This window comes from Syngnathus floridae, chromosome 8 (genome assembly GCF_059516105.1).
Source record: "Syngnathus floridae isolate MCC-2025c chromosome 8, RoL_Sflo_1.0, whole genome shotgun sequence".
Classification (NCBI taxonomy): Eukaryota; Metazoa; Chordata; class Actinopteri; order Syngnathiformes; family Syngnathidae; genus Syngnathus; species Syngnathus floridae.
Window position 1 is genome coordinate 11060087 of NC_142420.1, and position 26980 is coordinate 11087066.

General features: G+C 41.3%; 3 protein-coding genes and 1 long non-coding RNA gene across 13 annotated transcripts in view; 1 reads left to right on the plus strand and 3 right to left on the minus strand.

Moving 5' to 3' along the window:
- pkp4 (plakophilin 4) overlaps nucleotides 1-13282 on the minus strand; it is a 34134-nt gene extending 20852 nt beyond the window's left edge. For 2 of the 6 annotated variants that reach the window (XM_088382134.1, XM_088382133.1), the window contains exons 1-2: nucleotides 5661-5862; nucleotides 3241-3374 (exon numbers count right to left, since the gene is read on the minus strand). In XM_088382134.1, the coding sequence (XP_088238260.1) occupies nucleotides 3241-3374; nucleotides 5661-5676 (150 nt within the window). In that variant the 5' untranslated portion in view covers nucleotides 5677-5862. Of the gene's footprint in view, nucleotides 1-2281; nucleotides 3204-3240; nucleotides 3375-5660; nucleotides 5863-13117 lie in introns of those variants that run through there. The other 4 variants (XM_088382135.1, XM_088382137.1, XM_088382132.1 and 1 more) reach the window with 4 other exon arrangements.
- LOC148394561 (uncharacterized) lies at nucleotides 85-2275 on the minus strand. Its single transcript, XR_015859709.1, has 2 exons — nucleotides 1120-2275; nucleotides 85-221 (listed from the first exon to the last, which is right to left on the minus strand). It is a non-coding gene; the product is annotated as an uncharacterized LOC148394561 (long non-coding RNA).
- Nucleotides 13283-13400: 118 nt separating the features above from the next.
- Nucleotides 13401-24708, plus strand: LOC148394562 (coiled-coil domain-containing protein 148-like). 5 transcript variants are annotated; one of them, XM_088382139.1, is made up of 16 exons: nucleotides 13401-13489; nucleotides 14343-14441; nucleotides 15129-15250; nucleotides 16103-16168; nucleotides 16276-16370; nucleotides 17036-17127; nucleotides 17195-17346; nucleotides 17407-17502; nucleotides 17565-17740; nucleotides 17816-17954; nucleotides 19219-19425; nucleotides 21672-21812; nucleotides 22538-22656; nucleotides 23193-23310; nucleotides 23518-23652; nucleotides 24140-24708. In XM_088382139.1, exons 2-16 carry the CDS (start codon nucleotides 14390-14392, stop codon nucleotides 24281-24283), a joined length of 1854 nt encoding a protein of 617 aa, XP_088238265.1. In that variant the 5' UTR covers nucleotides 13401-13489; nucleotides 14343-14389; the 3' UTR covers nucleotides 24284-24708. The 5 variants fall into 5 exon arrangements, with proteins under 5 accessions (XP_088238265.1, XP_088238264.1, XP_088238267.1 ...); XM_088382138.1 differs by lacking the exon at nucleotides 13401-13489 and adding an exon at nucleotides 14172-14251; XM_088382141.1 differs by lacking the exons at nucleotides 13401-13489; nucleotides 16276-16370 and having other exon boundaries at nucleotides 14260-14441; nucleotides 16103-16206.
- Nucleotides 24527-26835, minus strand: LOC148394563 (uridine phosphorylase 2-like). The gene is made up of 7 exons (XM_088382144.1): nucleotides 26677-26835; nucleotides 26117-26231; nucleotides 25881-26039; nucleotides 25656-25770; nucleotides 25360-25569; nucleotides 25140-25286; nucleotides 24527-25067 (listed from the first exon to the last, which is right to left on the minus strand). The coding sequence occupies exons 1-7, from the start codon at nucleotides 26727-26729 to the stop codon at nucleotides 24925-24927; spliced, it is 942 nt and encodes a 313-aa protein (XP_088238270.1). The 5' UTR covers nucleotides 26730-26835; the 3' UTR covers nucleotides 24527-24924.
- Between the last annotated feature and the right edge of the window lie 145 nt (nucleotides 26836-26980).

Genomic DNA, 26980 nt, shown 5'->3' on the forward strand with positions numbered 1-26980 from the left:
CTCCCAGCTTTTATCATGACAAGAAGCGGAAAAGAAGAAAGAAAAATCGATGACATGTTACAATTGAGCACATGAATCCGCTGCTATCATCAAAGCCTTTATTAAGTGTGTACAAGTGGTTTGAAGAACAGTGCTTCCTTGATGTTATAATCGGTATGGCTGTACTTGACTGTCCCCTGGTGGCCAAGGCGCACAGATAAGGTGGAGCAGCACAATGTTTACTGAAGCAAAAAAAAAAAATCTTGTCAAAGCTAATTAATTTCTTAACATTCAATTTGATATTATTACTGTATGTTTTTATTAATTTTTTTCTTACTATTTTCTTTTTATAAATTAAAATCAGCACTATTTCCTTTTTTCTCTAAAGACCCCATGTCGGGGAGGCTAAAAAATGTTGTGTTTGCTGAACTGAGCACATTCTGAATTCTTTATCTTTGGCAAACCGAAATGTCAAACGATTTTTTTTCTCCATCTTTCCTGAAAATGTGGGTCGAATTCTAAACGATACATCTCTTAGTCCGCAGCAACACACAAAAACTAAAAGCAAGTGAACAAGTTCAAGCGACTCCCACTCACCTATTTTCCAAAATGTCTTTCTAGTCCTGCCTCATTTGCATTCACGCTGCCGTGCACATAATTGCACATAAAAGCGCAACGTTATCGAGCAGCCACTGATTCATTTAAAGCTTTTTTTCCCCCTCCAAGTAAATGTTAACAAAATTGCTTCTTTCCATTCAGTCTTTAAAAGTGTGTCGGTTTGCTCAACACAGTTTTCCTCTCCACGCACGCAATATTTCCTAGCTGGGTGATAATCAGATAATTATAATTATAATGATGACAGTGATGTTCATGAGAATTAACAGCGAGGTGTTGGGGGAGATTTTCAAAACGGCGCTCCTCCGGCATCTTGTCACACGGGGAGGCGATTGTCTCCTCTTTGCTTATTTTCAGCTTTCCCTCTCCATTGACAGCCGGCTGCCACAATACATTTGGAGAAGGCTTCAGAGGTGACAGCCTATCTCACGCCGCCATTCTCCATCAAGCCCCTGCGCTCTCCTTTTTGTCCTTCCCACCCACATAAGTGTTTTTTTGTCTTTTCCACTGAGCACTCTCCTTCACCTGCAAACGTGTCGCGCTCCAACTCCTCCCCGGCGGGGTAATCGTTCGGCGCCGGGGCTTCCATTTTCATGTCCGTAATGAAGGCCGCGATGCTCACGGGGTCTAGATTTCCCCTCGACTTTGTGAGGGAGGGAGATAAGAAGCGGAGGAGTGGAGAAAAATGGACAGTCGATTGTAATTAGGGGGCTTAGTCACTTGCGAGGTGGAGAGAGAAAATATCATCGCTGGCACACTGAGGGCAGCAAATTGTGTCATGACAAAAAGACTTCCTATGTTCTAGAGCATGGGTGTTAAACATAAGGCCCGGGGGGCCAGATACGGCCCACCATATCATTTTATGTGGCCTGCGAAGACAAATTTTGCATCGATTTTGTGTCATTATTAAAATCACAAATTGTCTTCACTTTTTAAAAATAGAGATATTGCTAGCAAATTTTATTAGTATTCATCTTTTTAAACTATTTGAACAGTTTGTACTAGTCTGATTTCAAAACTAGGAACGGCTCTACTCTACACATGGGGCATTCCTTGGAAGGAACAATGAATGAAAGCAAAACATCAACAATTAACTCAAAATCCAACACTTGGTTAGAAGGAATCCCACACTGCTTTTTTTCCCCACTTTGAACTTTAAACTCGTGACCTTTTTATTGGGCAGGAATTGAGCGACAAAGCAGAAACTACTGATTGGTGAATGAATTATTCATGTGTGTGGTGGAAATAATTGAGGCTAAGCTATCAGCCGCACTGACTGATTACCAAACCTTTTTCCGCTCAAGAGCCATATTCGAAAAATGCTTCCCGGGGAAATGACTCAAATACATTCCATTGTGGCATGATGTCAACAGAACTGTACGCACAACAAGTAAAAAAAAAGTCATTTGAGTGCCTTGAATTGCAATTAAGTAGTTAATTACTCTTCCCGTACAAATTGAAGTTTGGGATATGAGCCAGCCGGATGAATGCGACTGTAAAAATAAAATACTCGTCATGTCTGCTGCCCTTGTTTGGGTATGTGGGCAAAGTCTGACTGCTGCAAGAGCGGGAGAGAGGAACACTTCCACAGTGAAGCAAGAAAAAGTCAACCAGAGCAACAGGAAATTAACAAGCACATGGGAAAAAAAAAAATCAGGAAAGCTAGAACGTGACAAAACGGACTCACCGAGCTCTTGGAGATCCTTCACCCAAAATACAAGCAAGTGGGCGAACATGCTGACGGTGTGATTCCTCGAAAATCCCAACAATCAAAGGAAAAGCACCAAAGAGGAAGAAATACACCCACTAACCCCGGGTCTCATTTCCTCTCTTTCCACTCTCAGCCAGCCTCTCATCTGTCTTTGGATCGTTTTACGCGCTCAGCGAGGACTCCTCCTCAGCGGTCAATGATAAACCACAAAAACTCTGACGGGTTAGCCGCTCTTCCTGTTGGGGGGGCGCGGCTATCTGCTCGGGATCCTCTGAGGGAGGAAGTGACATTGACAGGTGCTGCCGACTTCCTTTCCTTACTTGGGCAAACAAAGGCCACTTTCTTCCAAGGAACTCTGATGTTACTTGGGTGCAGTCTTTGTTAATAAACAGCGGAGAAGTCAATAGTCCTTCCAGACATAAATGAAGCGTAACGGACCAAGAATGATGGAATCTAGACCAAACGCTGGATGACTTGTGGAGAATTTAGCACTGCAGTTAAATTAGGAGAAAATTGCCCGAATCAACTTGTGCTTTTTTTAGTATTTACTATTCAGGGTTTTATCCACTTCAAATAAAAAAAATGAAAAGCTGTTTACTTTCCAGACTTGTGTGACGGCACGTTCACTGTGATCATGACGCCTCTGATCTGCTTTGAGTCTCTCCTCTTTTATCAATAACCACTTTAAACAACAAAGGGGTAGTTAGGCTTGGAGTATTGGCAATATGTGATCAATTCTGCTGTTTTATTAAAGCGCGTTGTCACGGCAACGGCTACTGTAAAAGCTCTATATGAATAAAGATGTATATTTTGTCACACAATTGAAAATGACTCAAGGCTCACGCAACGGCCAATCACGGCTCACCAGTTTGGAAGAATTGCTGTTTGGATTAATGACACGTAAAATAACAAAGGTTGGCAAACAGTACGCTTACCTGTTCTTTCACAGACGCCAGGATATTGTTGGCCGTGTTGTTGGGCTCCATGCCACGGCCCGTGGAGTGGCCGCGGGAGGTCAGCAGAAGCCCCTCCTCCATTACCGGGCTCTGCTCGGGCACTGGCATTCCTCCTGGACACATAACAAAAAAAAAGCAATCGGAAAATTGGTTTCTCCTTGATTCTTAATGACAGACGAGTAATGTGTCACGCGCCGCCACGAATGGCGATGCATAAAAATCACACCCACACACAGACACAACATATGGCCAGGACGCTGGCAGTGTTTCTCGTCAGCGACTGTGCAAATCAACGCCATATGGCTTTGATATGACAACACACAACATGAATAATGATTTACGTACATTAGGAACATAGATAATCAAAAGAATTATTATAGTGGCACCTTGACTTAGTATCAAAATAGACATGAATCTTTTTTTTTTTTTTACCCAAAACACAACAAATTAAGACAGCAATTTAGCGACAAATTGCTAATCTACAGCTAACAACTATAAGAATTAACCCAAATAGTGCTCGCAACACAAAGTGAAAAATATTTAAAAGGGCACTTGTAAATTAAGGCACCACTGTATTTTTAAAAAGATGAAATATAGGAAGAAGGAATTAAACCACCTGAAAAAGCTATGGAGGCGTCTTTGCTACCTTTGGCCTGCGGTTTGCGGATAAAATGAGCAAGTGGAATAATAAATACAGCTGCTGAGGTGTTACATATTTATTAGGAGTCGTCAGCGATGGCGCTCTGGTGGAAATACGCAAAAGCATGTATGTATTTCTTTGGGGAAACGTAGATTTTACAAGGATTTTTACTGTCTGAGAAATACGCCGCAGCTGTCATCTTGTAGCTACTTAGACTAAAGATTTAGAGACAAAATCCAAGCTTGTGTTTTGTACACATAGCGCCGGCGACAAGATTTACAAGACTAAAGCACACAGGATGGCTTGTCAACATCCTCATGCATAAATACATACTATGTACCACAGATAGAAAAAAAAATAATAATAAACAAAACACTAATAAATGCCAGGCTCAGGGATGTAAAAATGATTGCTGGAAAAAAAACAACAACAATAATAACAATAATAAAATAAAAACACTAATAAATGCCAGGCTCAGGGATGTAAAAATGATTGCTGGACAAATAAAAATAAATAAATAAATAAAAATAAATAAAACCGTACAACTTAATTTAAACACAAACTTTTTTTAAGCCAATTGATTTACAAAATCTGTGTCATGGTAAATTTTGATATTTAACAACTTGATTATCATCTGGCAAAACAACATTTTTGAATTTTGAAAGAAAGGCTGAGTTGACATTGAGTTCATGTAGATGACAAAACAGCCTTGCAGATATTCCCACACAAGACTAGTGAGTCCATTTGGGTCCAGACGGCTTTTACTTTAAACGCTTAAGGGGTCAGATCCTCTCCGCCCGCGTAATGTGTGCTCCTGGCAACTTTAAACACACACGAGATGGTTCAACAGTCACTTTGTGAGACGCTCGGCTTGTTTGCAGTGGAGACATAAAAGCTTTTGTTTTTACCAAGGGAGTGGGGGGGAGTGTATAAAATACATTGGAGCTATTTCGATGAAAAACTCTGGGAGTGTCAGCATTTCAAGCGGCCTGACCCGAATTGAGTCATGTGCCAGTTCAATGACAGACTCAGGATACTCTCCCAAATTCCTTTCCCGCTCATTCATAGTATGATTGCAAACACACACACACTCATTCGCTGCCTCACTTTTTGCTTCTCACTTCAGCCGAAGCTCTACAATTCGTGACACGAACTTTCGTTCCCAGAAGCGGCCAGGAAATTTCACTTTGACTGCGCACCTCCTCCGACACCAAGTGGGAATGAGGAAGTGTAACACAGAAAGGTTATCAGCTCACAACAGGCATTTGATTGTTTTACAAAACATGACAAAAAGCTGACATAATTTGCTTCAAATTCAGACCATAAATGAGGACCGAACATAAGCAACAAGTTCTACTTCTTTATTTTCATAAAGTGATGACGTTTAATAAAAACCAGAGATGCCTTCTCACATGTCAAAACATGTCTGTCAGGTTTGGGATGGAATTGTAGACAAGAAAGCACTGAGAGAGACTTCAACTGAAACAAGAGCCAATTTTAACACTAATAATGCCTCCTGTGCATTATGGCTAACACACACACACACACACACACACACACACACACACACACACACACACACATTACAGGCACTTTATTCGGGGGGGAAAACATATTTAATGATTGAATAATATTTTTGTGTGGATACAATCTGTCCAATGCCCACAGGAAAGTGCAGCAGAAAAAAATGACAACCAATAAATAAGCCAACGTGTTCTGATGTCAATACAAGCAACAGTCGTGTCATTTCTTATCCTACCTTTGAAATTGCCCATTACACGCCATACGCTGCGACGTTTTGCTCCCAAAACAGACTTGAGAGAATCAACTGAATGCCGCTGCCAAGCCGTGGCAGTCTTCTAAGTACACAACCGACTGGCTCTTCAACATTTCTGTTTTTCTTCAAATGTGACGGAACCAAACAACCCCATCGACCTGATAGCAAGCCCCGTTCAAGTTTGAGGAGCTGAACTGAGAAGTAGGTGAGAGAGGGAGGCGGGACAAGAAGCCCGCTCTGAAGTTTTTTGTAAGCTATAATTAGGTTAATACCTTCGGACTACATCGGTTGCCCTGTGGGTAAATGACGACCTCGTTTTGGTCTAAACAAAGAGACAAACTTGTGTCTGATTACAGACGAACAAATACATTTGAATGTTGTACAAGTATTTGCAAGACCCAAACTTTTTACACTTTAGAGTTCAAAATAGTTTTGCAAAAGATCTCAACTAAAACCAACAAAAAATAATTTGCGTGTTTTGCTTTTACATTTCTTTTCATATTTGGCAAGTAAAGCTCTATAAGAGGCAGTTTTGGTTTTATTTATTTCAGTTATTATATTTTAACACGTTCGTTGCCATGGACGTTTATATCCGTCACCCAGGAAAAATAGCATTGAAATGTGAACTGCGACTATTTTGCCATGGAGATGCTCCTGAAACGCACGATGCTATTTTCAGTACAGCCGTCACAAAACAAAACAGATTGCACAGTACAAAAGTATGCGGTGAAGTGATTTCTCTTTGTACACAAAAATGTAATCTGCAGTCGGCCAAGAGCACTCTTAAGCTAACCCCACCCAGACTCAACACGTGGTCCACTTTAGTGACCTCAGAACTGGGCCACTCCTTGGAATTTCTTACACAAGCCCTCTCTGACTGAATCCAAGATTTCCTGAATAAAATGGAACTTACATTGCTGGGGGTGGGGGAAAGGGCAGGTTGGAGAAGGTAAATGTTGGACTTGAAGTTTGAAATACCCCTGAATATCAAGTAAGGAAAGATCATTCAAATGACATAATTCATTATTTATATCAAGAAGTATTCATCCTTCTGAAATCCACCTGTGCCTTGTGTCACCTTACTGACGAGCACTGCAGTAGAATTTCTAATATTGGCAAGTGCACATCCTGAATTTACATACCAGGTTACAGACAATAGTAAAACTATTAATTGACGATCAAATCAATCAACTTCAAATTAATCAACTTTGAGAGTGTGTGTGGATGCGGCTTTTGAAATGTGAAGCCTGGTGAGTGATGTGGGTGTCAGCAAATGTTCGGACCTCAGTTTTGCTAGCTGTTAGCCACTATGCTAATTAAATGCCTAGTCATGTGGCCAGAGGTGGTATATTATGGTTAAATTAGCTATGTTTACTTTTTTGACGGCGATTGTGGACGTGCCCTTACGGTTCTGCTTTATTCGATTAATCGTCTCAACCTTCAAATAGATCACTACAGTTATCAGAACGAAGTATTACATCGGCGTGGAACCTGAAAAACTGGTTTTATTTTGAGCACTGGGATTGATGCTGGGGTTAAAAGTACAAACTTCAAAGCGGAAACAATGTTTAACTTTCTATGGTATGTGATGTCGGACGCAACAACAGCTGTGAGTTTGTTGGTGTCACATTCTCGCGTGACGATAATCGGCTTTGTGTAGTTCAAATCTTAATCCTGATTTTCTGAGGTTGCATTCATAGGTAGCAATGGAATTTTTTATTTATTTATTTATCTATTTATTTATTTTTAAGCCCTCAAAACTGCTCTCACTTGAAATAGAAGAGATGTATTGCCAGTCACCCGAAGGCTAATTCGTTTTTTGAGGCACAGCGGGACACCCCCATTCAAAACAAAAGATGAAGAATGACTACCAGTCATGCATACCAGTCTGAATTTAAGTGGCTCATTTAAGAATGCTGATTGCTCTGATTGTCGCAGCTCAAAGGGGGCTAAGAACGCTGCTTGGAAACACACGGCGGGTCGCGTCTCTGCTCAACCAAATTACACCGCTGCTCCGAGAATACGCCGTGATTATGAATCGCATCTCTTTAGGTATCATTTTAATCTGCAATCACAGGGCTCACATAAGCAAACAACCAGTCACACTCACATTCACAACTATGGGCAATTTTGGAGCCTTCTATTAAGATGAGTGACTGTCTATTTTTTCAGAAACTGTCACGTGTGTCTGTCACCCTGTTCATTATTAGCTAGCTCGACTGCATATAGCACCAGTAGCAGTATGGAGTGGATACGAGTACTTCCATAAGGTCACCTTTCCATGCGGAGCGCCCAAACTCTCTTCATGCCTTGAAAAAAAAAAACGAATGATAAGCACAGAATTTGCAAATTCCCTCTAAAATATGTTTACCTGGAAATAACAAAGGGTCAGGCTAATGACACGCCACATAATCTGTGTTTGCAAGAGTACAAAAACAACAGGCATTAAAAGCTTAGTAAGGTGATTATTCTCCCACCACACCTTCCAGGAAAAGCTCAAAGTAACGAGAAGCCACCGAGAGTAATGCGCTTTGACGGACGACATAAATGATTCTTATTGGATGTAAATCCTTGAAATAGAATCCGCATTTGAGTTATGAAGACACACTTCATCCTGTCTCGTGTCATTAGACAATTGCATTTAACAGACGGGTACTTTCCAGACGCTGTGCGCGGAGGAAGGCGTTTGGAGACGAGATAACAAAATTGACATTATTGGAAATATAAGACCAATGTGACGAATCAGCAACAGCATAATGGGACAAGGTTTCTCGAAGTTTAAAAGGGAATCTGAGGGTTCAATTCCATTGCGAGTCGGTTGTGTTCACCCCCACAATGGCGCAAAGGCCCATTTTAATTGCACCCATTTACAAAAATAATATTTTTCTTCAAATGTGTTGATTCCATAAACATACAATAAAATACATATTTATTTAGATGGAAAATTTGCAGTCTCACATACAATTTCAAGCAAGGTACTGACCCACTAACTCTAATTCTCAAAGCGCAATAGACTCCTTGTGTGGGGCGCTATCACATCCATCATTGCCAAACTGCGACACTGCTGCAATTCTATTTTTTTTCTCTTCTTCCTATCCAATACATCTTCTCATCCCCGTAGCCAAAAGATTAGCTCTCTCTTTCAGCTGAGTGATAAATGATTTACCAGCATTTCCGCTACAACGGGAAATTGTATATGATGTGTGATCACCTGGGGAATGAATGCATCGGAGCACAAATAAGAAGGCTTGGAAATGGAGAGACTAGAGGGGGCACTTGAGGTCGAACTGAGACGAAAACAAAGCGGGAGTCTTCAGCATTGTTGTTATACCAACATTGATAGAAAAATACTACAAAAATATAGTTTTGATCCCAATGTAGACTTGTGCACTTTTATCTAAGTGCACTTGCCTTAAGGCTACAACCCTGTCGTTTTATTGTCGATATTCTGAGAGAGAGAGACAACAAATACAAGATTTGATATGAAAAAGTCCTTGTGAGACTCAAGTCCAAAAGGCTTGTGATTTTATATTAAATGCCATTTTAAATGTCAGTCTAAGGTTATTTATTCAATTTCAATCACCAATCCCAGTTTCTGTTCAAGTAAGTCACAATCGTAATGATCTTCTAAATGTCTCGACATTTAACACTCGGAAAATAATTTTTTCAAGATATGAGAAATTTTCGGCTGATATTTTGCTCTGATTTCTGAGCAAAAAAAAATATAAACCATGCAGTGAAATAGGACTTGATGACTTTGTCATTACTTGGGTTATCAATATAATAATCGACAGGGTGATCAATTATAAAATGGATTCGTTAGTGAGTAGTGACAGCGTTAACTGGACCAGATTAATGGCAGTTCCATTCATTTCAATGGGGAAAGATGACTTGACATACAACTGTTTTAAAGCTTGGATGGATGGATGCGTTAACATTTGGCAATTAATCTTGTTGAATTGACAAAGTAAGCAAATTTAAGATTACTATGACCATTCCACTTCCATATTTAAACGCCGAGCCAATCATTTTGGCAAACTGGGGAAAAGTAATCACCGTTTGCATAACAATGGGACTTTGACTAATGGTGCCAAAATGTCAACTAATTCCATCATTTTGCAGAGAAGACTGGCAGAGTTTCCACATCAGAAGACGTGAGCGCAAGCTAACGCTAATGAGGCATTCTGTGCATTCATCCACACCGACTTGGTCCACATTACCAGCTGTCCTCACCTAAAAAAATTGTTTTGTTTTCTGCCTTGTCTGTGTCATAGCAAGCTTTGGAAACATATAATATTGTATTCTTACTTCTTTTTGTCTTGTTTGTTACATCCAAGTTGAGTTTTCAGAGCAAGTGACATGATTTGAAAAGTTACAGCAATTGTCTTCATATTGCGATTTGTAGCCATGTATCTCGGAACCACAGCTAAAGAGGTCCGACTAAAAACATTGCCGGGGTTGTAAGTGGAACGCTCAACCTAAATGTCAACTCGATTTGATGCTTTTAAAACATGTTCTTTTCTGTCAAGATCTGAAGAGGATAAGTGCTTGAGGCTACTAGCTAAATTACAGATCTACCATGACGCCATGAAACGGCTTAATAGTGGCCAAGATTTGAAGCGCTCGTACTATCCCCTCACTGTTAAAGCCCACAAAGCAAAAACTGACTTTCGGACTCAGCATGTGGAAACCATGGAGGCCTATTTCACCGAACAAAAATCTATTGTGCGCCTAATCTCTCGAAACGCTGACATGCTTTCTCTTCTCGTATTATCTTTAGCTGTCGGGGAGTCCAAACAAAGCATAAACTCTGGTACCTTTTTTTTTCCAGAATGGATTTCCATATCCGACTAGACCGTTAGCTAACATCCAAACATATTCAACCTTGTTCAAATAAGCAACTATTCGTATTCTACGATGACTGTTTACATTTCAAACGGACTAAAATCGGATCACAATGTAAACATTGACCCCCGGTACGTGTCTTCGAAGGACGAAAAATTCTGTTCGGAGCACATTGTGCATATGTGGATTGGAATGAGAAACAGTATGACTGGAAGCCCCTCATTGGCTGATTGCTACCAGTACAAACTGTTATTATCGCCCCGAAAGTGGTGGCGCACAGCTGCGGGCTTCTTTCGTAAGCCAAAACAAACACAGTTCATCGACTCAATATCCTTGGCTCTTTTTGAAAAGAACTCGGCTATCAAGGCAACATTAAGCGCGCCCTTGCGTCGAAATGAACTGAACTTAATTGCAAGAAAAATACATTAGAGGGTTAGTGAGTAAACCAAAGACATGAATCTGATTGTTGGCCACTTAGTTCTGCTCAACTATGAGAGAATGAGATTGATTATTTGTGCACAGGAGTGCTACATAAGCTCAGGCGGGCTAGAAAAATAAGATGGGGATGAGGGCAAAGGCTGGGAATACTTTTCCCACCTCTAAAGAATGGGGAGGGGAAGGGGGGCCACTTTTGATCCCAGTGAAAAAAGTAAATCTGACATGACACACTGGGGTGAAGACTTAAAGCCTGATGCCGGGCAAGAATTAGGCGGTGAAAACCTGCCTGCCAAAAACTGCTTAACTGGGTTGTCACTTCCTATTAAATGACTGGCTGTTTAGAATAAAAAAATATATATATTTTTTTTTTTGAGGGGGTGATTAGATGATCTTTATAGTCAAAACTGTACTTGCCTGTAAAGTTAACAACTACTTTAAAAATGGCGACTGTTTGACAGATTTGACTGATTGTTTTTTGCAACATAAAATGCTGTTTAAATTTCCCGTGGAATTAAAAAAATATACATCAATCTATTCTGGAATGTATTATTGCTATTTCCATATTTCCAACAGGAACATTTGTCATCTCTCAGTGTGTCGTTTTAGTCGAGAGCATAAGCAGAAACTGGTCCGCAACAAAAACACCAGCAGACCTCTTGCACCAACAGCCCTTCCGTTGTTCTAAAGCGCCACGGCTCGGTGCTGTCAGCAATGAGGCTGCAGTAATAGGAATCACGAGTAACGTGACCTAGAGATTCCCCTCTGTGTCAGTTCACAGTCGACACATCTCCACTGCTGAAATTCAACCGGCGTGCATTGTGGTCACATCAAGCCAAGCTGTCAAATTAAGATTCCCAGATTTGTATGGCAACGGAGGAGCTGGAGGCCGAACAAAGACCACAACCGTGACTGGATTGACACTGCATCGGTTCAAGTGACAACAACTCAGTTTTGTTGCTTTCAAGTGGCGTCAGAGTCACGGGAAGGAGTTAAACTCATAAATCACGGCACCCCAATTTAGCCAAAAATGATCATTACATTATTATTACATGCTAATACCGGTAAAGCCTAGCCACCAAGTCTAAGAAACCACATAGCAAAAATGTTTTAGCAACTTCTATTAGTGACAGAACATGATTTGAATAAGGTCGCCCAGTGTTTGTTAACAGCAACGTTAATTGGCTCCACTGTTTTGTGACAGTGGGGTGGAAGTCCAGAATGACACATTTTCAGAAATAGGCAGATGGCTAAAAATTGACGTGGTTGTTTAATTGCATGCCTGAAAATGGGCAGGCACTCCCCTGAAAAACCCCTTTCAATTGGAATTGGTCTGGATCAGTTGTATCTGCATCACCTGCACAGACAGACAGATGGACAGGCTAATGCACAGATAGACAGATGAGCTACAGAGTGAGATAGGTAGATGGATTCCAGACAATCGAACTGCCCGTGGCAGGTGAGTTGGCATGGGCATGTTTGAATAAGTTGATTTTGGTTGCAGCACATCCTGATCAGCGAGACAAATGCCTGCAGGGAAGAATAAAAAAGGTGACTCTACTCTATATTGTTCCAAGCTTGCACATTTCGACTCTTGTTTCAAGTCACGCACACTGATAAAACTGCGATTTAAGAGGTAGTGTGACAGCGGTGAAAGTCATTGAAGATCAGCGGAAAGATGCGCTTATTTCACGGGTTAAGCGAGTCTGGTTCCCCGCCTCTCGAGCTCCACGCATTCCGGAGATTTCCCACACACACACACCACCCCCAGCACAGTGTTGGCTCACCTGCCCTCCTCTTTGCATGACTTCTTGGCAGCATGTGTTCAAATGCAAACTACGCTAAAGGTGAGTTTATTCGTCAGGGGATTTATAAAAGAAACGAGGGGCCTGAAGTAGCCATCTTTGCATCCCAATGGCACGTGAAGGTCTCACGAAGATGTGTACGTGCCTCCTCCGAAAAGATGAACGCATTCTCCTCTGTATAGATTACTTAAAAATATATCACATAGCCTTTTCATTCCATTAGCGAGTATTTAAAGACTTTTCCGAGGAGAAAGTAACACTTGAATCCCCGCCTTATGTACGCCCTGATGCTTTCATGTCTCCCGACTTTTCTAAACTCAACATAGTTTCAAGAGAAGACATGAAAATAAATACCTCCGTGGGGTTGTCGTTGATGCTGAGGCTTGGCCAGGTGGCGGCTTTCCCCTCTACGTCTGCACTTGAAACTTCATCGTTTAGTCCCATACGTGTGCGAGGGATCAACTCGCCTCCATAGCCGAGCGACTGAGAAGAACCGAAACCCCCTCCGCGAGCTCCTTGCTTCCCAAACAGCAGTCCCGAGCACGGAGGTGGGGCGAGAAGGGAACGAGCACTTCTGATTGGTTACAGACAGAGGTAGGCGGGAATAACTGGGAAGGTTGGGCTTGTTGAATGGACCAATGAGAGACGATGACGTCAGTTTCCCTGGTTACACTTTTTGTCAACCGATACAATCGAGGAGAGGAGAGAGGAACACCAAAAGAAAAAGTGGGAACCGATTAATTTTACCATTTGATATCAACTTTAGTGTGCAAAATCCGTTGCAAAAATTGCCAGTTTTTTCTTGCTTAACCAGACTTTGGACCGTATATTGTTAGTTTGCTGGATGGACAGATGAATAGCTAGATAAATTGCTGCTGCATGCTAGATAGATGTTGTATGCTGTGAATACATTTTGAATATAACTTAGCATTTTTTAAGAATTATTTGGGTTTAATTTTTTTCCCAATGCATTTCAAAGGATGTCATTTCTAAACTGCTTAAATACAAACAACAAGACAACAAGTGCAGATATGCATTGTGTTGTACATAGTAAATTAACCCATACCACGGTTGCCTAAAAAGGACAGCTACTTGATCATTCACGCATAAAATAATCTTATATAATGGTAAAGTACAAAAGTATTTTGCATCTTTAGTTCTCAACACGCAGATAAATTGCAGTAATGTTTAATTTTTCTCGCTAGGGGCGCGCTTGCGTTTAAACGCACCTTGCCGCTTCCGTGTTTATATACCTTGGCCGGCGATTACGTCATCAATATGCGATATGTTTTTGTTTTGTAAATAAGTGACAAAACAGTTTGTGAAGAAAACAACTGCTATGACGTTTAAAGGAAAGTATATATTTTGTTTTGTTTGTTTGTATGTTTGAAATAAACAAACAAACAACAAAATGTATACTTTCCTTTAAACGTCATAACCAGTTGTTTTCTTCACAAACTGTTTTGTCACTTATTTACCTTCAAACAGGTACCCAGTAACATTTACATTTATTTTACCCTGTTTTCAGAAATAATGATGAATTGTTTATATGACTAGTTCCTGTATTTATTTTTTACAGGTGATTTGATATTGTGAGTACAAAAATACACCACTAGCACCTGGGCAATGAATGTAGGCGGCCAAACGTTTATCACTTGCTACAGACCAGAAGATTTGGGTGAGTTAGTGGAATTAGTGTCAAATTTGACCTGGAGGTTCCTTCCTGAATGGAATTCCACTTAAATGTCCTGACGTGGCTTTGATGCTCTTGTCCCACAAGGCTTGTTTGTTCACCTGTCTTTATGGCACTCAGCAGAACTGCAAACATAAATGTCTTAACACTGCAACTCTGCTCCGCCTGCTGGGCAATCTATTCCGCAGTGCATCATTTGAACCGTGGCCTTTGTCTTTTCTTGCTGAAGTCAGTGAAAAACAACTTTGGACATTTGGTTTTCTATTCTTTCAGATATCCCAATGTAGTCCATCCTAAGTTGCTCTCAATATCAATTATTTATCCCATAAAAATACTTGAAGTGTCTATGAATTACCCTCGTCACACATCCACATTGTACTTGCTTTCCATAGGTGTGCTAGCATAAATTACAATGTGGTAAAATATATTATTTATTACCGTATGCCGTAGAATCCACATGTGTTGCACATAAACTAGTCATAAAATACGCAGAATGCATGCATGCGTGAATTTACTACAATGACCATGAATCTTAAGAAGTCCTTTCCTATGAAATGCTGGCAATAAAAATCGAAGTTGACCGAACTCTAGTTGCCAAGAAAGGACATACATTATGAATCTTTTGTGATCACTTGTTTATTGTCCGACCTCGTTTGCTTTTTTTCCTTGCAGATAAACTGACAATACAACTGAAGAATGGCCTGTATAGATCAAACTATAAGCCGGCGGAATATGACAAAATGCAAGCTATGGTTGACGCCAAACGGCTAGAGACTGCTGCGTTTGGAAACAAGGTGACGTCTAACCCAACAAATTTTTTTTTTGTGTGTGTACCGTTGAAATATGATAACCATGTGGTGCCGTGAATTGACATAGTTGGATTGCAAAACTGCAACATTTCTATGGATTTGTCAACCCATTATTATTATTTGGATTTAAACCGCCATTGCGTAATATTTAAGAGTTGAAAGAGAGCAGTGATATCAGTGCCACACACAATAGTGCTTAGTTTGGTTAATATTCATCAGGCTGCCTGGGGTCTATTAAAAAATTGTTTGAAGTTTGACTCAGAGCGCAGGGAAACGTGTGTGCTTGTGGCCAAGCAGATTAGGCTGTTCAACCTGCAGTGTTTTAATTGCTTAACTGTCGTAGGAGCCTCTTGATTTTTTTTGTATCCTTAAACTTGCCTTTGCACTGATCCAACCTCACTCGCTGCATAACCCAGATAAGACATGTTTGCCACTGGCGGAATAGCACGCTTGGCGTTCTGTACACATCTCCCATAGTGATAGAGGGTAAATAATATATCGCCATTTGTTGCCTTTGGTGCAATTTTTTTTTTAGATTACACTCACTTATGCTCCATTTGAATTCTATGGTCTGCTGCATTACATTGATTTTTGTAGCGAGCCATCCCACTCCTGATACCATCAGTAAATCTGATTAGTCATTTCAAACTGGGTTACCTCAGTTGTTAAACATGGTCATACTTTTTGAATGAGATAAATGTGCAAAGCTAATCAGTACCCAAAGCGCATAAAGCGTTGACCCACTAAATCAAATAATCTGACATCAATGAATTTCAAAGTTGGACTTTTTCTGCCTACACTGCAGTTATTTCATCCAGCGGTGTATTCATCTTCCAGGTTAGGAGGACCCGATGTGTCGCCAAGGAAATAAAGGAATGCGACATATTACGGCAGCACAGGCAGGTGTGGAGCCGAGAGTGCCCTCGGCTACAAAAAGCCGAGTAAGAGAAGCCTATTACTCCCAGTCGTTATCTGCCGCAGTCGTCTGACTTTGCTATTACACTAAACAGCCACTTAAAAACTCCGATGGGGATCCGACTGACCGAATTTGGGTGGTGCTAAAAAAGGGGAAACGGAAGATCAACTCCAATGAGGGGGTGAAATGGTAAGATTTGAAAATGTTGACTTGGAGCGAACACAGTGGGAGAGAGTGGCAGTGGAGCTTTAGAAGCCGATAGAATACATTAAACGAGAGGGGAAAAAAATCATGTTTTGTGAAGTGACAAAGGCTGCAAGAACCCCCGGGGTGCGGTTCTGTTCGCCTGCGTCATGGCCGAGGTTAATGATGTACTGTACACAAGCGGGATACTCACTAACGAGCGACCATGTGCATCCGACACGTTGGTTTATACCTAGTGTAATTGTACGGAGATTTTGAAAATCAAGACGCCGCGAGCGTTTTGTTTTGGTTACTTATAATTACGAGAGGGACATTGAGCACATTATGGCCCCGATTTAATTTTCCCGACGAGTGAAAACTGCGGTAAATAGACACAAAGCGTATCCATCTTCTGGATTTACGGAACAAATCACACCTTTGGCGCTCTTAGCAGCACTATAAACCTTTTTTTTTCTTTTCTAACCAGCAGCTACTTTGAAACAGAATTACTGGTAATAACAGGTAGCCCAAATAATGGCACTCTGTTTGAAAATATACTTGGAGCTTTGTTAACCCGTTCAGTACCGTTGACGTTTATAACCGTCATAGAGTTTCCTCCAAAAGTTAAAAAGCAGACATGCGGTGATTTTTAATTCTTTATCCACAAACAGGGAAAAGGCTGAGAGCGAAATGCGAGATTTTATCGACAATATCAGGCCGCTCAGCATAGAAGACACCGCTATCTTCTCACTCAAAGATTACGGTAAGCTACAGAAGCCTCAAACAGCAATTCCACAACTCAGAAGAATTCTCCTTGGTCTGGTGTTTAGAGGTTTTCCTCGAGAGAGACCGGAAAGCCTTCGTAATGGGCACCGTGGCGCCAGTTCATCAGCTGAAGGAAGACTTGAGCTTCAGGTTGGAGCAGGAGCAAAAGGAGGAAAACAGGAGTCCTCAATCAAACTGGGAACAAGTCCAACATCAGGTGTTAAGCAGAAGAGATCAAAGATAAAGTTCTAAATTGTAATCAATTTTTTTATTCCAGGTCACTTTTGTTAAAGACCAGCAATCTATCATAATGACGAAACTTCAAGAAGAGTACAGTGATCTACAAGAGGAGATTAGCGATCTTGGTTTGGAGGTACGCTTCTTGCTTATCATCAGCTTTGTATGCCAATCTTGAAAGATGAACCTTGCCTGTAGAAATATCTCCAAACCTTGGATATCTTGGTGAAAGACAACATTCCAGCAGAAGTTTTAGAGTCAGACTGCCCTTACCCAGAACTAAAGGAGTCGCTGATCCAGGCCTTCCACTCATTATCAGAAATCCACCACGGTCGACTGCAATGTCTTCACGAGCACCTGAAGAGAACAGACAAGTTGGCATGACATTTTTTTGGACATTGTTGTCAGATGTGTGCAATAATTATTTCAATCCGATAAACGTGTTTCAGATACTGCGGCTGGTGTCCAGATGATCACCTACGCTTCAATTTCACTTTGTCGCAGTACACGCAAGACATACCCAATTATCGGGTTCTATGCTTGCATATGCTTCAAAGGGTCTTCCCGGAGAAAGGCAGACAGGATCTGGTAATGTGCAAAAAAAAAAAAAAAATGTTTTAAGCCAATTTCTGCATCATTTTTAGTCATTTCCACTGATAAATGAAACGAAAACAAAATGCCAAAGTTTTCCAAGATTGCCCATTAAGTTCTGCATTAATTGAAAGTAGAGCGCCAAGGTTTCTCCTCATCATGCAGCTAATTAATGTTACAAGAATATCTTGCTTATTTATAATGGGCCATATTTAGCTTTTTTCATTTTAGGGCAAAATCTTTTCATTTCCAAAGCAATTACAGTTTTGCACGCCCTGTGATGCGCATACATCCATCTGCAATATTCACAAAATCATCTTATGAGATCTAACCCGAAGGCAAAATGATAGTGATGGCGACATATTGATAAGTGTCTGTATTTTTGTTCTTTCAAATGCATATTGGTCCCAGCATGGTGGCGAGTTGCTGACATCATGGCTTAGTGTCACCATGACAACTGTCTGGCACTCCGAGACCTCCCAATATTGCATCCGATTGAATGCTACATTTAGAGCTCAGTCTGACGGAGATGCGAGGAAGAAAACGGCAATTTATTTTCTAGAAAGAAAATCAGACATTGGCATGTGCCGTGTTGTTAGTTGTCATTTTAAATGGCTTTTTATAAATGAACACAAATTTAATTACAACACAGTAAACTTCAACATGGAGAGACATTCAAGCGGAAATCAAGTTAAAAGTTTTCTCTGCAAATAATAAAATAAAAAATAATATAAAATGTATAATATATAAATATAAAATAATAAAATAAATAAAAATGATTTAATGTAATGTGACAAAACAGGGGTTCACTGTAACCCATTTTAACTCCGTCCCAGTAAGTCAATAAAAGCGTGAGATAAAAAAAAAAAATTAAGAACAGAGGGTGGGATCCTTCACAAGTTTGACACTTTGATACATTAATAAACATGATTTGCCTCACAGCCTCGGGCGCTTCACTCATTTTCAGCAAAGCCAGCCAGCCAGCCGTCTAATGCCTTCCCACCATAGTTAGCTGCTATTAGCCGAGAGATTAATATCATTGGCCGCGTTCTGCAAAAGCAGCCAAGTGATGCCGCCACAGTGAGCCCCCTGACACAATGATGAATAGCATGTGGCAGCTCCTCGCGCACAAAACCAAAAGATCTTCACCACCTTTCCCAGCTAGGAAATCGAGAGGAGAGACTTTTTTTGTGTTTTAGTTTCTAATGCCCATTTGTAAGAATTTGGAACTGAAATTTGTGATGTTGCTCACTACCCGCAGATGGAGCACGAGCGTGCGTTGGCCAGGCAGCGCTTCACGCAGACCCAGATAAAGGTTCTGACCCAACAGTGGCAGCAGGACCAGGAAGAGCTCCTGGCTAAAGCCTTAGCCACCCTGCAGGAGGCCAGGGACGCCTATCAGGAGGAGTTGGAGCTCCAAAGGGACCGCCAGCATCAGCAAGACATCTGCTTCCATCTCAGAGAAAAGGTAAGTGCCACGAAATGCAAACGAACTAATAAAGAAGAACCCTGAAAACATTTGATTCGGTTGTCTCAGAGGAGCGCCTGTTGGCATTCATTTGACAACCTTGTTACTCATGTAAACAAATCTGCTTTTTTGTGTGCTCACAGTTTCTCTGCCAATTTTGGAACGATAGTAATGCCCCGTGGCTTTTCTGATAACTGTCTCGTTTTGTCGAGAAAGAAAAGCTTAACTTGAATTTACAGTTATGGTCGTGATGCCTTAGTTGAAGTGAGCTGTGGAGCTTCATTTAGACAAAAGTAGTACTTTGCCTCCATTTTGTTGCATCATACGTAAATGTAAATATTCATGAAATATATTTTAATTTGATTATAACCATTCTAAGCAGTCATCAAAGTAACTCCTATAACTGTTTGGAGTCAGAATAAAAAAAAAGTGCTAGCTTCCCTGAATGCAAAGCACCAGTGACAGACGTTTTCTAATCCTCCCTGTGCCTCCACTGGATGAGTTTGGAAAGCTTTTCTGGTTTGGTTCTCACCTCATCAGGTTGGCTGGGCTCGGGAATAAATCCTTTCCAATTGATTTCAGAGCACCACTGGCTCTTAGGTTGCATCATGCCGCCAGTTGCTCAGCCTGACGGGGCTTCCATTTCAAACGAACGAGATACTTCAAGTCACTTCTGCTCCTTGCATCCAGCCCGCCATTCTTCTTCTTTTTATTAGCCCACTGATTTTTTGTTTGCACTTGCTTTCATATACTCCCACTTCTTTCACACTTTGGAGTATCTTCATTAAGAATTTTATAGTCGTAACTAAAGCCAGACGGGAGTGGTAAAAAGCTGCCACATGTTTAAGTTAACTAATTTGTCAATTTTAGCTTGTTTCAGTGAGTTTAACAATTTTGTAAACGACGAGTCGCTGACTTGTTTAGTACGTCCATGTGTGCGTGAGTAACTCCAGTAGGCGTATGACACTTTTCATCTTTTGTCAAAAATTGTCAATTTTGCTCACGCTTCTTCCTGAACTGATTCACTCCATTATACCGTGTATTGTTTGACTATTAGACACGCAATAGAAAATTCTAAAAGCTGCTGTGACTGAAGACGTCAACGTACAATTAAGGTTTTTGAACAGGCTGCAGCGCACAGATAAAAAAAAAAAGAAAAAAAAGCCATTCTTTTGTTCCTTAGACAGTCTTTACAATGCTGCATAAAAGGACCCTGCCGGCTTGCTTTTATTTCATACAACATTGCATTGTAAGGAATTAATACTTTAGGCTCTTCAGAGCCTCTTTGTTGCCGTTGTGCTTTCTGGATTAAATTTAAACATCGGTATTACATTCAGAACTTGCGCTTTTTACTGTAGGTTCCAATTTTCAAGCTAAGGTCATTGACCGATACGCTGGCTCCAGACTAGCTAGCTGAATATCATGCAAGCAATTTTGAACAAATATTTTTATTTATTATATATTTATTTTATATATTTATTTATATTATATATTTTTTAAATATTTTTATTTTTATACAAATATTTATTTGTATAATTTTTTCTATACATTTTTTTCTTACTTGTAATATTAATTAAAGAAATAAATGCTGTAGCAAGTTTTTGATTTTATAATTTATTTTTAAATCAATTAAAATTCTCAAGTCACTTTTTATTTATACAACCACATCTGTAACATTGACCACGAGTGCTTTAAATGTCTTAATGATTTTTTTTTTTCCACAGTATTTTGTAACCTAGTAATGATTTAGTTTGTCTGGGCCCCCCCAGACATTCAACACATGCAAAAGCCTCAATGACACTACCTGGCGTTAATCCGTGCGGGAGCATTTTAATTTTCAGTCCATTCCTATGGCCACCCTCTGCGCTCTCTTCTCAATAGGCCTGGGAATCTGCCTGCGAGCTCGGAATGCCGCACTCAAATAGCCGGCACGCCGCAGAGAGCCTGCTGCATAACGAGCCTGTCACTCACAGGAAAAATGTTGCAGCAGTGTGTGTGTGTTGGGGGGGACAAAAAGTTATGCCAGTGTCTCAATTGGTGAGAGAGACTTGACCTTGAAAAACATGCAAATTGAAGGAGACCTATTTCTTGTACCTGCACAAAGAAATCCAATTCCAGAGCTGTATCAGAAAAAAAAATGTTGATTTAAATATTGAGTCATCATTATTATTATTACAGTCTTTGCCGTTTGGAAATTGAGTTCTACTGTTTGGTTTAGAAATTGTACAATGCTCGTGCGTTCACAGCTGCAGCAATGGCGGGCCCATCAGGAGGAGGTTGCCGAGTTACAGGCGGCCATCGCTGCCAGACAGCAAGAGGAAGCCGAGGCCATTTTGAAGCGGGAGCAAGAGAAAGAGGCTGCCATGCGGGCACATCAGAAGGAAAAGGTGAACCCACCCATACACGTGGCGCAATCATAATCGGATGAAAAAATATTGTGGGTATAAAAAGTGTACACACCCCTGTAGAAATGCTCGTTTTTTGACGCATAACAAAATAGGACCGGGGAATCGTTTCTAATTTTTACCCCTAATTGTAACCAATTTGTTTAAAAAATGGAGCAGGGAGGTCATTTAGTTGCACAAGTCTGCACACCCTTATAATGTGTAGCTGTGCTCAGAATTTACCAATGACATCCAAACTCATATTAAATCACAGTCACAAGCAACAGAGGTGTGTAGACTTTTTATATCCACTGTGTATATCTGTAGTTGATCTGCCTCATGTTTAAATTTTCTGTCAACATTCTTACGCGTAAAAACACAACTGACTGACATGTTGCAAGGTATTTTATCAGCAATACGTTATTGTGCCTACAGACCAACTTCCCTTGAATAGGAAGGAGCATAATCATGTTTAATTAAGTCTTTCCCCTGGGCTGAGACACTGATTAATGAGAGCATTTACCACGCATTTGATTCCTCATAATTTACCGCCATAGTCGGCCAGACATTGAAATATCATCTCATTTTGTCTATTTATCTGATTTCGCCTCGGTTGCGATCAATAGGACACGAAAGCGCTAAGAGCTTTGTGCAAGTCAGATTAAGGAGCCGACGTCACCACCGTTCTCTTCGTTGATTCAACGTCCGCGCTAATGTTCTCCCTTCAGCTGCGGAAATTTCATTTGGAGCAGCAGAAGAGGAGGGAGGAGTTGGAGCAAAGGGATCAGGAGAGGCTGGCCAAACTGAGGAGCGCCATGGACGAACAGGCCAGGCAAGACAAAGAGAGGTGAGCAATGCATTGTGGGAGATGGAGTTCTCACCACTTGGTCTTTGAGTGAAGCTTTTATATTAATTCACTGATATTGTTGTGTTATGTCATGTTATGTTATGTCATGTTATGTCACGTTATGTCACGTTAGGTCACATTATGTCATGTTATGTCACATTATGTCACGTTACGTTACGTTACGTTACGTTACGTTACATTCTTATTGTTGCTCAATCACTTTGATGTCAAAGAGCCTTTTATGGATACGGTACAGTGCCTAACATGATTTGCTTTGTATTTCGATCACCCACTACACTCGTATTGTGTGACGATATCCCCGCTTCAGATACGACGGTGAACCAAAGGAAGACTCGTGAGGCCTGTGGGATATAAAAACAGAGTAGCAGAACTGACAACCTCATAAAAAGCTCCAAAGCTTGGAGGTGTTCTGTGTCAGGAGCCATGTGTAGTGTGTGTGCGATTGCGGCGCAGTAGCAGATGGAAGGGAGGGCATTTGCCGGTCTTAATGTCTTCACCCTCGGCGTTCTCCCCAGGGTACGCTTCCGGGCCGAGATGTTGCAGCGGCGCCAGGAGGCGAGAGAAGCATACAAGCTGGAGCGTCAGAGGGAGGAAGCGGAGAGGCACAACCGTTTGGAAGCTCTTCGAAACCAGGTGGATCATTATGTGCTCTTAACCCGCTCAACCCCATTGATTGGATCTGTTACTGGAACCGGTGCCCACAAGTCTTTTAATCTGTGCTGAGGCACCACTGCCACCATTTGGTAGCAAGTCAGAAGGCAGACATCGTTGCAGGACCTCACCGAATAGGAATACTAGCTAACGTTGATGTCACATTAAATGGCAATTCTGTTAATTCAGGTTGCGGTGGTGGCCGAGTCCGACGCAGAGAGGATGATGGGAGGCACTCAGTCTTGGCGGAATCGATATTTGACCCTCAGAGAAGATGATATCCAGAGGCCTCTCTTTGGACTCCACACATACACGGCCGACCAGGTGAAAATTCATTTCAAACAATATTGTCTCAACTGGAGTCTTATTTTTATAGCATTCTCAAAAATATGTATTTAGGATAAAACACAAAAGTTATTTGTCGGGCTTGGCAATTCCTTAGTCGTTCGTATCTGAGCTCCGAAGTTTTCCAGGCGCCACCTGTTCCAAATTTGTTGTGTTGCCTTGTCTTTCATCTGCAAATGCTCGCTGACCCGCACTGTGGCATTTCTTATGCAAGCATTTTGGCGGCTTAAACAATGTTTGCCCTGCTTTTCGCAGACTGTTCTAAACAGCCTTGAGCTCAAGGCCGCCGGCGCAGTCTGTGGTTGATCTTATGTAACCATGACTAATGATTTTCTAACTTGGAGAAACTTCTCCCCGAAATGCCAACCAGTGAGAAATTAATCGTCAGGCATGAAATGACTTTCAGACTTTTAGATGTCAGGCCGGGTGTGAAACTTGAAGCGTTGCCTTCTCTTGTGTCGCGCAGATTGTCGCTGATCCCAGATTGCGGGTCGAGCAGGCCCTGAGGGATGCTGGCTTGCACCACACGCAGTACGCCCAAGAGGTCATGGCCCACATCAAGCCTCCAAAACCACCCCGACGAGACACCAAATCTGAACTCCAGTTTTAAGCATTCATGTGAGAATCAAACTACTACTTCTGAATATATTTTATATTTATCTATTGACTATTTTCGAGTTCGAAAATAAGATGATAGCTGCAGTTAGCCTCGTTAGCTTTGGCTAGTCTGTGGGCCACGCTAAGTCTTCGATGCTACAATGTAATGCAGTTAGCCTTGTCAGCTTTTGCTAGTCTGTGGGCCACAGCTAACGCTAAGTCTTCAATGTAATGTATTAAATACCACGGACAGCAATTGTGTTTTCATGAAAACTTTATTTGTATTGCATTGACTACAAGCACCAAATATCACGACACGACCGCGTTGTAACATTTTTCATCGTGAGGCATACAATGCTACAAGCGCGTGGCCATGTTTTACCGAGAATGAGACCTCTAACAAGAAATCGAAACAACAAATAAACAAATAATGTAATATTCATTTTGTTTTTCCAGCTATTAAAGTAACACATTATTTTTAAAATGCTTATATGAACAGCAGCACCAAACTGACACAATACAAACGCAAATGCAGTCAACATCATATTTAACTTAATCAAAGTGTCTAAATAGAAGATATGAACATTAGGTACAGTATATACACACACGTCTGTGGTAGCTATATACATTGATTAAAAGGGCAAGGATTTTTTTTTAAACAATATGTCCCAGGCGTTTCTTGATGAAATGGGCCACCAGGACTTGAGGTCTCTGCTGGTACTCCACCAGAACATCGTGAGGGGACGTAATCTGGTCACCCTCGAAGCGGTTCAGCAGTGTGACGCAGATGACGGCCGCTAATAAAATCCCCAAAAAGAAATAATTATGAGGAATTTTAAAAAATGTATCATGAGCGCACCGAACCTCACCTTTGATGTCACAAACGCGACACATGGCCGCAAACACGGTGGACTCCATTTCAATGTTCCTCACGCCGGCTTCGTACGCTTTCCTCAGGTACTCCAATTTTTCTTCTTCCGAGAAGGAGCACAGAGCCCCATCGAGTCGTCCTTGACCTGAGAAGCGAAGGATTCTCACGGTTTTGTCGTCGAGGACCTTTAAACAGCAGGTACCGCGGTTTCCACGTACCTTCGTAGAAGTCATGGGTGCACATGGTGTTCCCGATCACGGCGGGAAGGTTTTGCAGTTCTTTGGAGCACTGCAGAAGCTCACTGGCGACACCCTCGTCCAACTCCGTGCTACGCGTGATCACTTTACCCAGAACCACCTGCTCAAACTGAGGCCGGAAGGAGTAGTCCACCGCCTTTTCCGTCACCACCACCGTGCCCGGAGCCAGACCTGGACAAAAAAACTCCTTACTCGTCTCCAACGAGAATTTTTTTTTAGAATGTCGTGACTTTTTGGAAAGGGGGAAAAGTTGTTACCGACGCCGCCGGATGTTCCGAGACGAAACAGGATCACGTCTTTGCAGTGGGCATGGTGGAGCAGTTTGATGAGCTCGTGGAGCATGATGGAAATGGACGGCACGCCCATGCCGTGCTATGAAAACAACGCTTGTCATTAGAAGGCTCACGTAAGACACTCGTGGAATTATGTTGAAGTAAGGGGAGGAGCTTAATAAGCACTGGCCTGTAGAGTGGAATACTCACACTTATTGACAGAACCGGTCCCACTTTATACATGCAGTAGCGATCGGTTCCCTCGCAAATATCGTGGACTTGCGTCGGGTCACCGGAAAGTTTCAGTTCCCGGTGGATGAACTGAGCGAAGGCCTTCATCCGATTGGCGCTGCCGCCAACGCAGACAAACTGTGAGAGAGGATATGGTATCATGACTTTCCGCCAGCCAGCAGCTGGGGTTGGTGGTTTGTTTTTGCGGGTCGTACCTTAATGTCGCCAAACATCTCTGGCAGGTTGTGAGACTTGGTACTCAAGCTGAAGTGATACAGAATGTCCTCCTCCAGAGTGTGCAAATAGGGATTTTTTACATGAACCTCTTGTCTGAAGCAAAAAAAAAAAAAAAAAAGTGTTAGCTCATGGAAATGAATTGATTATGACATAATCAGTTTCTACCATTTAAAAAAAAAAAAGAATACTGGAAAAGTCAAGACTTTTTTTGTGGGTCTTCTCATAATAGGCATGTCTACCAAATTTCATGTAACAAAGAAACTTTACAGGGGCTAATTTTTGGGAAAAGCCCATTTTGGAGCTTGCGCCAAAATGCTAATTATGCGCTAATGACACCTTGAACTCGAATACATTTTTGCAAGATTGAACCAGTACCAGTTGAGTTTTTGAGTCTAGAAAAGTTCACAAAATAAAACTAAACTATTTGAAAATGGCCTAAATGAAACTTGTTTAAAATCTCAAAACATGTAATAGCAATTTTTCAAGTATTGTCATTTTTTCCACCAATTTGTAGCATGCAAACTGAAAAAATACTTACTTGATGTGGACACTGTGGTCGTTCCCCATTGAGTTCAATAGAATGGGTGCCATGAGTACAAGAAAATCAAGTCAGAAATTTTCAAAATAACGTCGCCGCTGCTGCTAATGTCTCAACTAAGTTTTTGCCTCCAACTCCAGAGTTGATATAGTCGTGACCTGTGACCTCGCTGCTGATTGGCCGGGCAAGAGAGGAGTAGCATTCAGTAGTCTCACAAAAACATTAATCGGGATTGGGAGTCAATCATCTGGCAAATGATTGGTCTCGTGATCGTGCCCTCAGAAAAAAAAGCCGTGACTAACCA

Excerpts from the sequence above, each read along its gene's own strand:
- LOC148394562 (XM_088382139.1), top strand. The coding sequence starts at position 14,390 with ATGAATGTAGGCGGCCAAACGTTTATCACTTGCTACAGACCAGAAGAT. Across the intron at positions 16,169-16,275 it reads TATTACGGCAGCACAGGCAG|CCACTTAAAAACTCCGATGG; the intron begins GTGTGGAGCCGA and ends TACACTAAACAG. Across the intron at positions 23,653-24,139 it reads ACACATACACGGCCGACCAG|ATTGTCGCTGATCCCAGATT; the intron begins GTGAAAATTCAT and ends TGTGTCGCGCAG.
- LOC148394563 (XM_088382144.1), bottom strand. The coding sequence starts at position 26,729 with ATGGCACCCATTCTATTGAACTCAATGGGGAACGACCACAGTGTCCAC. Across the intron at positions 26,232-26,676 it reads GACCACAGTGTCCACATCAA|ACAAGAGGTTCATGTAAAAA; the intron begins GTAAGTATTTTT and ends TTTTTGCTTCAG. Across the intron at positions 25,068-25,139 it reads TCGCGTTTGTGACATCAAAG|CGGCCGTCATCTGCGTCACA; the intron begins GTGAGGTTCGGT and ends GGATTTTATTAG.